The sequence below is a fragment of the Dendroctonus ponderosae genome, unplaced genomic scaffold (genome assembly GCF_020466585.1).
Source record: "Dendroctonus ponderosae isolate FM_Combo_2020 unplaced genomic scaffold, Dpon_F_20191213v2 Dpon_F_20191213_10, whole genome shotgun sequence".
NCBI classification, from domain to species: Eukaryota; Metazoa; Arthropoda; class Insecta; order Coleoptera; family Curculionidae; genus Dendroctonus; species Dendroctonus ponderosae.
The window spans coordinates 7412591-7428393 of NW_026017111.1; the positions used below are offsets into that span (position 1 = coordinate 7412591).

The following is a 15803-nucleotide window of genomic DNA, read 5'->3' on the forward strand; positions in this document are numbered from 1 at the left end:
ATATACTGGCCCCGCATGCGGGGCGTATCAGATATTAAGCTGATAAGAACAGATACTACACTTTGATCTTAGCACATAGTGCCGAGAAGCGATAACGACAACCCATTTAGAGGGTCAGTTAAACCATTGACACGGTAATTCAACGGAAAGTTTCTATCTAGCGTGTCATCTATAGGCGGGTGCCGTACTAACCGCTGATGTGCTTTTACAATAGAGTTGGGCAACAAATCACTACTTGTGATTTTTTCACAGCGATTAATAAATAGCAATCACAAACTGTGACGAACTTAAAAATAAACTGTGATCTGAAACGTGATTGACCCAAACGTGATATTTAAGAGCGACTTATATTTTCACTGCTAATGCTACTATTGCGAGTTGCATGTAGTGTTTGCGAAACGTCAGGAATTAATTATTTTCCACCACGACCTAGAAACCCGAAAAACTCATCAGTTTCAGGCAAAAGACTTAAAGGCCGACCGAAATGGACGAAAAACTATCAACAGTTTTTAAAATAAAAATTCCTTGCATAAATCGATATTTGGTTGAAAGTTCTCCCGTCCGGGCTTGCCCAGGTCCATTTGCGGTTGGATTTTTTTTGGAAGGTGTTAGCGTTATAGAGATGTTCTTCTTCCAGAAAGTCTACCATTGTTGAGCCTCTGAGATTTCTTTTGCCCAGCCCGTGTTTGCCTACGTATTTTCCACTGGGTCTGCTTGGCCTCCAATCTTGCAGTTGAAGTCGCCGATCATTAAAACTTGTGATGTTTTATTGTTGCGCATTCCTTCCGAGATATCCTCGTAGAATTTGCTAACCTCTTTGTCTTCAGCGGTGCTTGTGGGCGCATATGCCTGAATTATCTTGAGTGTTTCCAGTTTATTAATTTGGATTGTTACGTATATTACTATTTCGGATATAGCTTTAAGCATTCTTACCTTATCTGTTAGTCTTGTGTACCAGTATGCCTATGCCTCTTAGACTGGAGTTTTCGAGTCCTTTGTAATAGAGCTTATGACCTGATTTGAGCTTAGTGTATCCTTCGCCTCTTTTCCTTGTCTCACTTATGCCAATCACGTCGCATTTGATTTTTCCTAGTTCCGCTTCCAATTCTTCAGTTCTGTCTTCTGTCGCCATTGATCTAATATTGTACGTAGCAATGTTCATCTTTGTGTGGCAGCAGCATTTCTTCTAGGTATTCTTCGCAACCTCCGCCGTTCCATTCTGGCTACAGCTGCCTTTGTAGGGAACTTTCCGGCTGCTGGGGACTGAGGGCCTTTGGTTTTTGTTGCTATTCATTTATTTAGGTGTTTTTTTGGCATTTAAAGCACCACGCTTGCCGAGCGGGTTGTTGAGTTTGTGCTTCAGCCGCCCCTCTGGGGAACAGACGCTTTAATAGCCGCCCGTTCTGGGTCAGACGCTATTGTGCTAGTTTTGGTCCGCCCCGGGTATTTCATTTCCCCGGTTCCACCTATATCTTGGAGGCTTTTCCCTACCCGCCACCTGGGGAGGCGCCCGATGGGAGACTAGCAAACCCACACGGGCTTGCATACATAAAGGAACAAAAGGCATTCGTTCTTCGGTCATAATTTATTGCTGACCCAGCAAATTCGCACACAAATTACTATGAAGTGGCTTGGATATTCTTCAATGGAACAATTAGTGCAGTCGGATTAGATTAGATTTTTCCGGGCATTAAATAGATGAAAGTAAAATTTTTTATAATTAATTTGGTTTCGCCTCAAAAAATCTCACTATAACTTTTTTTGACGGTGTTTGTATACTTTTTAAGTGGTATAAATTTTAGTTCCAAATATTCATAACTTTTTGTTCATTCCTATTTGTTATGTTTAAAGGGCTCTTGCCAGATTCTAAATACATTTTTCTTGTGACGTCGGAGAGACTTTTCAGAGGCTGCATTTTACTCGTAAAGAGTTATTCTACAACGTACAGTAAATGAAAATTTCATTACTGACTGACCAAAAAAAGGTATGGTACCATTTTCTTGAAACAAAACTAAGTTAATTATTGAAAATTAACGAATTGCTGAAATCGACGGTTTTTTTTCCATTTTTGAAGAAACTAATGAACGGATTTTAATGTAGTTTATCTGATATCATAGGTACTTTTAATGCTTGAAAGAAAAGATAAAACTTTTTTTCAATAGCATCAACGGTTCAACAATTATGTACAAAAAACGGGGTTTCGCACTATCTTTAATTATTTATAAAAAATTGTTTATAAACACAGCCGGAAATCTAGCACAAACTATTGTCTGACATCCTTCCGAACAACTTCCAATAATCTTTTCCCCTATATTTTCAGTGCCCAAAACAGGCCGTTTAAAGTCTAATCCGACTTGACTCAAAACACGCTTCAGCCCTGTTTCAGGTACAAACCAATATTTATCATGGACCAAAATAACATGTGACAAAAAACCATAGATACTTGGAACAGGTACGAGCTTGGAACAGTCACACATGGAACCTGTGACTGAAAAATACTGCCGTGTCGAAAATACTGGTTTGTGTCCATGATACAATGCATACAAGGTAGGATATTAATCTGTCGAAAACTCGATTTTTGTGCGCACATGACGTCGCTGGTTACCACTTTGGTAAAGTGAACAGCTGATCCCATTTAAAATGCATGTAACTTAGACAAATTTTCACTGAATTCAAAACGCAATAGTTCAAAAATGGAAAGTTATATGAGGATATGGTTTGCAGGAAAATCGCGTTTGGGACCTGATTTAGGCTTATTGGGAAGAAAAATACTCTAAATAGTTCTTTACAAAATCTCTGATTTTCAGCGTTTTAGCGTGCTGTGTTGTCAGAGTGTCATTTGAGAAATCGGGTTGAGCCAAACGAAATAATGAATTAATTGTATCACAATGAATGAATGCACGGTTCATACAATGAATTGATTGTATCATACAATGAATTCATTGTCGTACAATGAATTCATTGCAGCATGGGATCAATGCGTTTGGGCATGTTTGGGAATTTTGTAGACAAAACTGAGCATTTTGCGTTTGGTAGTTGGAAAGTGTACTCTAGATTGTTTGCTACTTTTAAGTRTCGGTTCARAAATATAAAAAATGCGGTGTGCAGTCRTTTCATTTGTATTAAAATTTACATATCATCCGCGGCACCACAAACCGCATATTCCGTCGTAAATAATAGGAAAGTAACATTGGGTCATTGTTTGAACTTCCGTCCCGTGAATCGTAATGTACTATTTCTGCAAGGACACATTTTCAGCTAACGCTATACTCTATTGCACAACTGGCAACTGTGGTAGTGTGCAAAATAAATACATTTTCGTTACTTTTAATTTTCAAGTGTAAAATCTGCTGCAAAGCATCTTGTAGTTATAAGGAGGATTTATAAAAAAATAATTAAATGTGACAAAGACTAAATAAGCTATATTTAATCACATTTAGCAGACAGGAAAAAAGCACGCTAGGCAGTGATTTCCACGGACGTCACGCAAATCGACGCAAGATCCTACCTTGTATTCATTGTATCATGGTTTGTGTCATCCTTATTTGTGTGGATACAGTGCTTCGGTGCGCGCATCGTCTGACGTCAGCTACTGGTCTAGATTAGTGTTCTGGTCTAGATTAGTGTTCATAAATAGTAGCATTTTGGTTTTGGCGGCGCTAAGGCGATTTCTTCTATCCGTTAAAATTATTCCGGCTTTAGAGAACAGCTGTTCGCAAAACACAGATGTCGCGATTGCACTAAGGCGTTCTTGTACCACTATTGCTAATAGTGGGAACAAACATTTATTTTCACTCCACCATTCTAGTCGATCTTCCTTTCGAGGGAGAAAGTCGCAATTACAGTGGCGACAATGGTAGTCAGGTTTTCTATTGGTTAAGGCCTTCACGTAATTAAATTCGCCATTTTGGTGCAGAAATTATGTTATTCACTATGCAGACTATGAAGCTACAGTGGCGACAATAGGGCCAAAGCTCCTCCCATTCGCCATTATGGGTCGAATCAACTTGGCACCAACATATTTTGCATTGATCTGGATGGCTCAAGTCTAATTTGAAATAATTGCCATAATATAAAACATTTTGCGATTAAATTAGTATCCAGGTTTAAACATAAGTTTGTCTATATAAAATGCTTTTCTTTGAGAGTTAAGTCAGCTGAATCGAGATGCAATTCAGCACGTAATTAGAATTGTTCTCAGCAATGGAAATTTAGGTTAGGTTTAGATTCGTTCCTCGTTATAAATCAAACGTTTGTTTTCAAGCGAGCGTAAAATAGACCCACTTGTAACCATAATTGGGTAATGTTTATTGTCTAGGTCCCAGGTATTAAAACACACACAACAAACATTATAAGACATTATTTGGCTTTATTCAATAAAAACATACACATAATTATTTTCTATTTCATATTTTCTAACGCTTGACGCGAACAGTTGACTACAAATAAGCACACGATTTGCAAATGTAACATAATCGAAATTTGTATGAGAAACACATTACACATTTTATTTTATCGATTCTCATTGATAAATGGCGGGTTGTTCTGCCATTGGATGCACTAACTCTTCAGAAAAGGGATTTCTTATGAGGCGTTTTCCTAAAGATCTTCAGCGTAGGAGACAATGGGGGATTAAAATGAAACGAGCTAATTGGGTGCCAACAGATTCATCAAAGATATGTGAGGTAAGTGTAGTAGTAGGTAACATGTGTACTCTTAAGTTGCTTTATTTCTACAATTGTTCAAGTTTTCCGGGCTGTAGGTATTTCAAATTCTAATAGAAAATAGTTTTCTGGGTTTCAGTCATAGGTATAGATATGTATTTCGTTATTACAATTTAATTCGTTCTTAATACGTTTCGGTGTGTTTTCTTTCCACCATCATCAGTTCGTCTAAAATAAAAGACTGTTAAAATATCCTGTCATCAATTTGAAAATTTTTTTGGGTTTTTAAAAAACTATCACACACAACATTTTTGTTGTCACAGCATATGAGGTTACACATTAAAATTTACTAAGATTATTAATTACTCAAACATTTCAAAATCATCAAGACTAAAAAGTAAGGAGTCAGAAGTACAATGTTCGGGAAATAACGAACGGGAATGAAGAATTCCACCCACTTAAGTTTTAAATTATTTTTACTTACTTTTGTAGATAGTTGTTGCTACGTTAAGTTTTGRATCTATATTGGTATATTAATACTTGTCCATTTCGAAACAAGAAGACGAAAAAAACTGTTTATATTTATTTCTTTTCCTTCAGACATTTTTTCCTTRCATTCTGAAGTTTACCATTTTTAAGTAACATTTTTGATATGCATACTTTTTTGTATCTGATCTAAAATTCGTGGCATTGTTATATTATGTTAATTTGTATTATTTCATAGACTTTGCTCTTATTATAATTATTTTCATTAATTAGTATTTGTGTATTGTCAAAATCAAAATGATGTAACATTTGATGTGTATATTGTGCTACTGCTATTCCATTTTCGTTACTTTTCCCCCAGCTATATTTATGTTCGAATATTSTTTTCTGTTAATATTGTCCGGTTTYACTCATGTATGTGTTATCACAGTTAAAGCAGTCTATTTTCTATACTACATTGGGCATGTCAAATTTATCTTTTTTTTTTCTCTTTGGAACATATTTATTTTCAGCTAAGTATACAAACTTCTTACTGTTACTTAATCTCATCAAATTTATCATTATGGTTTAAATTTTGTGAAACATTCATTTGCTGTTGTTTTTAGTTTTCTATGTTGACCTTATGCGCTTTGAAATCAACATAGCAGAATAAAATATGGTATGGTATGGTTTTTTCAGATACATTTTGAAGCAGAAATGTGGGAAAAAACTAGAGTTGATGGGTCCAGAAAGTTAAAAAGAAATGCCGTGCCTACTATTTTTCCTTTCACAAAGCCGAAGAAAATCAGAAAAGCTCCTACTCTAAGAACTACACCGACCCGAGAGGCAGACCAGCATACAACCCGTACTACTTCACCCTGCTGCAGTACAAACATCCAAGAACTAAATGTAAGCACCCTTGAACATCCTTCCCCTTGCTTCACTGTTAATTGTGATCCTGAAATTAATAGTGCAAACTCGAGCCCTCGAAATTTAAACATTACTCAGTAATGGTTTTTTTCGGTGAGGTTTGGGAAATGCTCTTTTATGCACTCTCAGAGGTCTGTCGCTCAGGGTGGTGTGGGACTCCAGCTAAGCTGTTTACCCACTAATACCCTTTCCTCACCGCCGAGGTGGTGTTTAGCCTTGCACCGCAGTAATTTCTGTCCTATTGTGCCCTCGTAATTTTACTCATTATCCCTGTATATTCAATGAATTCCAAAATAATCTTGAGGGGAATTCGCATGATCTGGTCTGGTGGAATTTCATCCCCTCCCAGGAGTCTTCGTCTACCTGTTGCATATGACGTGCAGTGACACATAATATTCAGAGTAGTTTCGTTCTCTAATTTGCAACCCCTGCAGGTAGGTTGATCGCTCAGTCCCATCCTGAAGAGGTGTTTTTTGCAGGGGGCGTGTCCTGTTTAAAAGGCCACTATCCTTATTTTTTGCCTACTGAGATCTAGCAGTTCATTTTTACGTACAGGTTGTGGAGGTCCCACCACGCAGGATTTTCCCATTTGGTAGGCATATTGGTTCTGGTGTAGAGGACTTCTAGTAAGAACCTCTTCCCTGATATGTCTGTTGATCAGCTTTTCTAGTGTTTTGAGTATGAGGATGTTAGGCTGATCGGGCGAAAGGATTTGGCCTGGGCATACCTAGCCCGCCCTGGTTTTGGAATGAACACAGTAATGGTTACAACCAGGGTGGCCAACTTTTCAAACGCGTATTACCGTACAAGCCATTTGAAAATACCGTACTTTACCGTACCAGAGATTTTGAACCAGAAATGTCCAGAAAAACAAAAAAGATCTTCAATCTGGGCTGAGGACATGGCTTGTGACCAAAAAAGAAAAGGTCCCCCTATAGTGGGACATAGTGAGATATAGGTATCAGACATGAAAAGAGCCTTCGCACTGGTTAAAAGCAAGGTCCCATGATATTTACCGTACAATACCATACAAAAATACCAAAATACCGTACAATTTGCGTACGGTAACGCGTTCGGGACCTACGCCGTATAATTGCTCAAATTAACGTACGAATGGCCACCCAAGTGGGTCTATTAAGGTGCGTCCAGACCGCAGCGCAATACCGCGCCAAACATTCGCGGACATTGCAAATTTCAAGAAATATGACTAATTAGGATGATGTCCTGTTCACGAACCAGCAAAATCGCGAAAATGCGCGCGCGAACAAATATGTTCCGGTTGATGTCGGTGCATCAAAGAAATGTTCGTGTTCGGGCAAATTTAGTTTGGACGCTAGTAGCAGTTTACTATGCGCGCCTGTGCGAATCTGACGAAAATGACAAACTGGGATCACCAGAAAATATTACATCTGATAAATTTATATGAAAATCAGCGTGAATTATAGGATTGCGGTAATAAAAATTAAATTAAATTTAAAATTAATTTAATTTTGAAATTTTTTTTGTATGGGAGTCTTTATTGCAATGTTGTTCCATTTAATGTTACCTGAACTTCAATCCTTGTGTGGGGTTGCTAGTCCTCCTACACTCTTACCCCCGACCATACAACCAGCCGAAGTACCGTATGAAGCAGTGGATCGTTTGCGCATCTTGTATCTTGTATAATACAACAAGCAAGGAAAAGATAGTGAGTTTCCTAATTAGAGTATCTTTGTCCTAGTTCTTAGTTATATATAGATTTTGGAACCGAAATGAAGCGAAAAATCGGACCGAATTGGAAATTATTTTCTAAACCGGAACCGTAAAGAACCCAAAATTTTAAATTTTGCCTTGGACCGGAACCGGAACGGAACAGTTATTTCGTTTCGGTYCGGGTCCTTGCTTCTGCTCTGAAATATACGGGTTGTCCAATAACGCCTATTCACTCTCTTTTTCCTTTTAGATAAATCACACAAAACTATGAAAGCGGCCGCTGAAATTTTAGCATCATCCATGATGAACAGCACATTTATTTCGCCGCGCAAGCTGGAACCTTGGCAAATGCAAACATTTTCAATTATTGTTGCAACRATGTAGGCRCAAGACGCAAATTGTGTGTGAACGTTCGCGAATGTTTGGAATGTTTGGCGCGGTATTGCTCTACGGTCTGGACGCACCTTTATACGCTCGCTTAAAAATAAAYGTTTGATCTAKAAYGAGGAACGAACAAGACTGAAAACCTAAACCTAACCTAAATTTCCATTGCTGAGRASAATTATTTTTACGTGCTGAAATGCATCTCGATTCAGCTGACTTTCAAGGACAACTCTCAAGGAAAGGCATTTTATATAGACAAACTCATCTTTAAAGCTGRTTACTAATTTAATTRCAGAATGTTTTATATTATGGCAATTATTTCAAATTAAAGAAAGAGACCTGAGCAMTGCAAAATATGTTGGTGCGAAATACGCTCTATTACTCTGACGACAGACGATGCKCGCGCCGAAGGACTGTATTCACACAAACGAATTGTCGTATCTTATTAGKRTTAGACCTGTTTCATTCTGTATTTTTCTAGAAATCTGCAGGKTCTAAGCATTAATATTAGAAAAAAAGGAAGTACCGCTATCGTTAGCAACTATTTTGTTCACTACATTAGATACATCGTTCTTACTTTTTCTTAAATTAAACATTTTTCAACATGCAGGTTATGTTTTCTAACAGCTGATTGCTGTTGAATACGAATGTGTACATGCCTTGCAGACAATTTGTCGATTAAAAACACATCCCGACCTATTAGTTCCTCGATTCTAATGATAAGTTAACATTTTAAGTGTCTGCAGATCACGTCGTTTTTTGCTGTAGCGGATTGCTTCAAAGAAGACTGTGCATAGTTAAAGAAGGGTGAAAACTCTTAAGAGAGAGGCAATGTCATTGAGCTAGTGTTCTCTACCTAAGACTTTCCTGCTTGACTTAAAGATGTGAGAGCCAGTATGAAAAAGAAAAATTACTGTGTATTACTGTAATTCTGTATATTTTTGACTGTGAAACATTAAAACTAAGAGATAACGTTTCATGAGAGTTATGAGTAACTGATCTTGCTTAGTAAGTTTTTCAACTTTCCAGTCATAATAACAAACTACTTATATCTTCGAGTAATGCAAACAAACATTTAAATATTGCATAAGTAAAATTTATATATTTAAAAATGCATAAATACTAAGATGCCATTTCATTTTATACTTTCAATTGAAAAACGTTCAGATAAATTGTGAAGTCCCAGTAACACTTCCTGTAGTTGTTGGCGAAAATCATTTTCAGCATAAATCCGTGCTGTACATATAAAGGTTTCAGGAATATCTTCAGTCGAAGTCGAAGGTTGTGGCTCAGTTTCAGGTGTGAAAGTTATATATATGTGCATGTCGATTATATATAAATTACAGGAATATGTAGTTACTTTGTGTTCAAATGGTCGCTTGGTGTTTCTGCTACAGCAGATATTTTCCTTTTGCTCAGTTTTCGGGACTCCGATACTTTAACTATTTTGCGACAAGGTACTGTAATAAGGCCATGACCTGTATATGGCCCTTTTAATTATTCCCATCAAGAAAATGACAACTGTATACAAAGGCACTAGGATCTAAAGAGTTCTCCTTTAAATAATTTTCAAGTTTAACATACGGTTCACAATTAACAATATAAGATTTACTAACCGTACCCACTTGATCCATCGATTTCAAGTGGGTGGGTGTTTTGGAMACCGGAAMAACGAACATTTTCACGATCATCATAATTTTTATATTCAGGAGCACAACATTTAACCATTATTCTATAACATTTAAATACGAATAACAAGTTTTAAGAGAGTTACTAATACGGAACGTGCTATCCGTTCACATCAAGTTTCAGGTTACCAAGACATTTTCGTCGAAAATAAAGAAAACCGCTAATTATTACGATATGATTTCGATGTAGAATCGTTACTAAGCCACTCCTAAAGGCAAATACATATATATAGAATGCTTCTTTTTCTTCACTGTTAAGATAATCAGCACACTTTGGAAACTTATAAATACAATCCCTGAATATGTCTAATTTGTGACGTCACTACTTATGAAGCGTGTTATAGTTGAGCAACAAATCACCTGTGATTTTCCACAATCACAATCACAATCGCTGGGACCAGCCTATAAATAAACCGTGACTTACACCGTGATTAAGCAAAACGCGATTTTAAAGAGCGACTGATACCTAAATTCCCTGCTGGCGCTGCTATTGCGAGTTGTGTGACGTGATTTTATGTTGCACATGTGGAGCGACGAAAGAACGAAACCAAATAAAATTCTTTAGTTCGTTAATGGGTTGCAGCTGGCACTCACAGGTTCGCACTAGCCTGTGACGTTTTTCGGGAACTTCTTAAGTATTCATTCGTTCTATTCGCATTGTGTTTCCTTAAGCTGTTTGTGAATTTTCTTTCTTAAACTGTTCATCATGTCTGGCGCTAAGCGACGAAAAATTAGTTTTTTGTGGAATTTCTTCGAGGCAATAGATGATGCTTTTGCGAAATGCAATTCATGCGAAGCAAAATTATCGTACAGAACGAGTACGTCGAATCTGAAGCGGCACATGGAGTGCAAACATTCCATAATATTAACAAATTCGGAAAAATTTCCCGAATATATTGAGGTAAGTTTTTTTCAGTAAAAGTAAGAAAAAAATAAAAGAGCAGGCAGTAGTTCAAGGCACGACTTGTTTTGCGCGGGCTACGCACAGCCATCGTTGCCAGACTAAGAACTTCGAAAGCAGTAGAATGGATAGAAAAAAAATGGTAGATAATTTAATGTCCCTAAATTTCTGTTTTTCGAATTTTTTAAGTGGTTTTCAAAGGTAATTTTGAAAAAAGAACAAACAAGATATTTGATTTGAACAAAATATTTAATTTAAATAACTTAATTTGGATAAAATAAAAAGAAAATAACCCAGTTTTACTACTTTGTGGAAACTTGTCAAATGAGAAGATATATAGAAGATAAGATATAGAGAAGGTAGCATAGCTACCAAAACGGGCTTCAGGTGAAAGAATATTTTCGAAAAGTTCCTACAAAATAGTAAAATTCGATTATTCTATGTTTTTTTGTCTTGGGTTCCAACCTTAAAGAATAGTGATAATATGAAAAAATAATCATTGCTTTGTACATAAGTTTAATCTATCTAAAAAAATACATCATGGCAATAACATTTAAAAAAGTATATCATAATTTGATAAAAAAAATTATATTTTATTTTTTCAATTTATTCGCCAATTTTTTCAATTTAACCACCTCGATTGCTTTGCCCCTATTTATTCAAATAATCCCACACTCAGATTTTAGCATTGGGAGGAGTTTGAGTTGGGAAGAGTTGAGATTCTTACAATGGATTGCATAATTTCGGAGAGTAACACACCTGTGTTACACATGTTACTAGAGAACAGTCGAACGGCCGAAACAGTCGAAATGTGACCTTACACTAGTGAAAATATTAAAGCTATTTCTGCTTATTTCAATACTTACATACTAGAGGTGGATACATACTAGAGTGTGATAAACGGTTATTTTTCTGGAACGTGTTACAACATTTCATTTTCAACTTGGTAATAGGTTTCAAAATGCGGTTCCAAAAGGAACATGTTACCTTTGACATTTTTCATTAAAAATGCATAGTGAAGATGATCGTAGAAATAGTGATGATATATAATGATTTCCTTTATTAAAAACATGATTCTTAACATTGGTAAACTTAAAATAAAACATCCTAAAATCAAAAACAAAACATACGTCCGAGGTAACTACTTAAAGAACAAAAAAAACTGATAATAATAAAACTAAAGCAATTAAATAAAATATACGGTTTATATGCGAAAATGTTTAAGTCTCATTTTCATTTAAAAATGAATTAACATTTAAGAGTAACTTTTTTGCAGATGCTTTTTACTAATTCTAGTTCTTCGCGCATTTATGATAGCACCCGCTTTAGAAAATAATCTCTCGCATTTCATTTCACAATAACATTAAATAATCCACAATAACTACAAACAGAAATGCATGTTTGGCAAACCTGGACGAAGTATTACTCGAGTTGATTTTGGTACCACCAAAAAATAATTTTTAAAAAATAGGTCGACCTTTCAACGTTTATTACTATTCAAATAACTTTCATCTCATCTCTGACTGGATTTTTATTTGAAAATGGCCAGCTTGCTTAAATGCAAGTGCACATTCTGCTTAAAACGTTTATTATTTTACATTTCAACTGTGAATTGATGTCTTAGACTCTTAGTTCGCTCATAGCTCATATGCAAGTGCATACTCTGCTTGGTTTGCTGGTAATGGGCACCAGTTTGCTGGTAATGGGCATAACTTTCGGCTAAAAACGGTTAAATCGGCTAGGTGTAACTACGGTTTCAGGTTACACGTTTGGAACACTGTTATTTTAGCGGTTACTTTAAGTACCGACCATCCCTAATACATACATACGATTCTCGCAAATGTAGACAATCATTCAAACAAATGTGAGGTTTCAAGACAGTCAAGACCTAAAAAATCCAATGTTTTCCAATTATGGGGAAAGTTTTTCAAATGTTTTACTCTCCCAAAGAAATGTTTTTTTCCTTAAGAACTAATGAATGTTTTAACGCTTTATAAATTATAGTTTTTGTACAACATATTTTAATCGTAAATCTGATGAGGGCGCTGTTGTCTCGCCGAATCGTTATATGAAAATTTTTATTCCACATTTTGACTGAAACCCACGAAAGAAAAAAATATACTTAATAAACCTAAATACTTTTATTTTCAAATAAATCCAGTGTTTTTCTATTTCCAGAAGATTGAATCGGAATCTGAATGTGACGATCTGCTAGAATTTACGCCGGTGACTGTCGAAAAGGAATTAGCGCCGTCCTCGAGTGAAGAATCTGTGGTCAGAAAAATCGTCCCCCAAAATTTTGCCTTAAACATCACATGCCCAAGTGAGGCTATTAAAAAAGAAAACACCGGTTGCACCGATACGGATATAGAACAGCCTCAGGATATTGCGAGAACATCAGAAGAGAAGCCCAATAAAGAAGAGGACGATGAATTTGATTGCTTTGGCAAGTCTGTAGCTTGTCAATTAAAGAAGCTTCCAGAATCAGCGGCTTTGAAATCGATAGCCTACATTCAGTCGTATCTAGTGCAGCAGCGATTGGCACAATTGAGCAGCAAATAAGACTATATTCATTCCCATCTTCAGAGATTTTACACCTTCTTGTGCCTCATCGGGTGGTCAGGATTCTCAAAATCAAACATTTCTAACTGTTAGAGTGAGGGAGGTTTACTGTCACAGACTATGAATGCTTGACTTTATGATTAAATTTAAGAGAACGTGGTTAGTAGTGTTTGAAATATATTACATATTAAGTACGGACTTTTAGCGTTTATCTAGGTAACTTCTGTGTAATATTATGCATTTTTAAGCATTTAGCATGTTTAAGGAGGCAGCGAGCAAAAATCAGGAGCAGAAGTTTTGCGTTACGCTATTTTTGTCGTTGTAGATGCTCCCTATTGGCGAAATTTTGCTGACACATGACGATTGGATACAATGAATCCGAATGCCACTTTCAATTTTAGTGTTGGTGTTAAAACATCTGTCGTGTGCGTAGCCAATTTTATAAACCGTAATAATATAATACGACCGTCACACAATCCTGAAGAATATCAAAATCCTGCTATTTCAACCGAAGATGGTTTCTATAGCTTCCAGAATCTTCTGCTGGAAGTTCACCGTGAGAATCGTGAGTGCAGAAGCACCAGTATTTCACCTCTATATGAAAACAATTAAAGAAAAAGAATGTGTAAAGCTTTTTTCTCAAAAATTTTGTATATATACTCTTTCAATCAACGCTATAAGCAAGGACTGTGGCCGCGGACCCCAACATTGGAATGGCTCGGCGAACTCTAAATATTAAAAAATTGTTCACATTTTACTGCCCTTAAGTGGGCCCCATATTCATTTCAACATCAAGAATGAAGATGCTCGTGCACAATCCATTAGCAATTAAATTGACCCAGGCAAATCAATTCCATAGCAGAACGAAGCATTTTCTGGATGTTACACTGTGTTTTGTGCGGGACGATTATATTACTTAAGCTCATGTGATCAACTGCCGGACATTTTTACAAAACCGCTTACAAAAAGAAAATTTTAAACGTCTGTTTGATGATAGTGTACAGGATTATCCATTTTATGCTTGGGAAAGTAAAGATTTAATAACTGAATAATACGTGAAAAACAATATCATTTAAATGTCCTCCACGGGACCTCCTACAGGCCTCAATCTTTTGAAGGTAATTTTGAATTACTTTTCGGCACATTGCCGGTAATATCTCGGTCATAACTTCACGGATATTGGCTTTTAGTTGCTCAAGAGATTGAGGATTGTTGCCGTAAAAACGATCTTTTGCACACTCCCACAAAAAGAAATCTAACGGTGTTAAGTCGCAGGATCTTGTAGGCCAATGGACATCACTCACTCTTGAAATTAAGCGTCCTAAAAATATGTGTCAGATTTCTGTATAAAAGTATAGAGTAGAAAATAAAAAGGCATATATTTAATAAGTATATTTATTTAATTAGAGAATCTTGTAAATTAATTAAACCACACGCTATTGTAATTAGGTACACCATCAAGAACTTTGATCAAAGTTATGTTAAGGCAAGCATGTGCTTTTACCTTATTAAATTCTCGTAACCGTCTGATCTGATCACCCGTGGATCACCCGTTCAAGGTGAATCCTCAAGCTAGCTATATGTTTCCTTAGCTTCAGGTTTAGAAAGGATACCCATCAAATGATACTCCATATAGTTTTCCATATCATTAGACAGCGGAAAGGAGAATAAATAGTCTATAGGGAATGATAATTGCAAAATTATTAATATAACGTTTATATAATTGATATTTAATCTCAAAAAACATTCTGAATTTCTCTATCAATCTACAGCAAATCCTTACATCAAAGTGGTCTTTACAAAAATTAAGTTTTGTTTTCCTGTTTATATCTGATGGTGGTCGCATTGCGAGCTTTAGCCATTTATCTCACTATTTTCTTGATTAGAACGAAAGCAAACAATTTATTAGATGTTGTTATTGATGTGTTTGTGCATAGAGGACCCGCACAGCACTTGTAAAATTTGGAAGTCATTTTTAACACCCAAAATGTATAATATTTTTTGTTCGGATGAATCAAAAAGTGCCATTTTGCGAACAGAAGCGATGATCAAAAAGAAGCACTTTTCTTTATCGTTAATTTGTTTTCCTTTTACGCACGGACTTTGCCGCACAGTGTGCGACAAAGTAAATGTGACGCTTTGAACTTGCCACTGTCATTATATATTTTTTAGTATTTTTATTTAAAAATAACCGAAATGCTTTTTTAAGGAATTACGTAGGTTTATCAACAACTATTGATCCTATTTTCAAGTTTACTTACAATTTGTAAATTATACCTTTGTTACAAGTTCAGTCTCATAATCGTTTTAATGGCCTACTTATCTACTTTTGCGATGTTGTCACACGTAAAACACGATCTTTTTAAGAAGCGCAAATGTCATGCAGATTATGCAACATGCATACACCATCCCAAGACCACAGGTGTTTCAAGTTGAAAACAATATTTGCGGCATCTCTAACATCTGGCGGTGTACAGGCCATTGGATTTTCAAAACTCATTATATACGCTTACAAAA

At 36.1% G+C, this 15803-nt stretch overlaps 2 protein-coding genes and 1 non-coding gene across 4 annotated transcripts; 1 reads left to right on the forward strand and 2 right to left on the reverse strand.

Annotated features, from left to right (window-relative positions):
- LOC125502877 lies at positions 1-93 on the reverse strand. Its single transcript, XR_007280592.1, has one exon. It is a non-coding gene; the product is annotated as a U2 spliceosomal RNA (small nuclear RNA).
- Positions 94-690: 597 nt separating this feature from the next.
- Positions 691-1132, reverse strand: LOC109539167. Its single transcript, XM_019906775.2, has 2 exons — positions 956-1132; positions 691-849 (listed from the first exon to the last, which is right to left on the reverse strand). Exons 1-2 carry the CDS (start codon positions 1130-1132, stop codon positions 691-693), a joined length of 336 nt encoding a protein of 111 aa, XP_019762334.2.
- Positions 1133-3628: 2496 nt separating this feature from the next.
- On the forward strand, positions 3629-13484 carry LOC109539168 (peroxynitrite isomerase THAP4). Of its 2 annotated transcripts, XM_019906777.2 has the most exons (3): positions 3629-4685; positions 5829-6038; positions 12903-13484. In XM_019906777.2, the coding sequence occupies exons 1-3, from the start codon at positions 4533-4535 to the stop codon at positions 13284-13286; spliced, it is 747 nt and encodes a 248-aa protein (XP_019762336.2). In that variant the 5' UTR covers positions 3629-4532; the 3' UTR covers positions 13287-13484. The 2 variants fall into 2 exon arrangements, with proteins under 2 accessions (XP_019762336.2, XP_019762338.2); XM_019906779.2 differs by lacking the exons at positions 3629-4685; positions 5829-6038 and adding an exon at positions 9772-10724.
- Positions 13485-15803: the final 2319 nt, after the last annotated feature.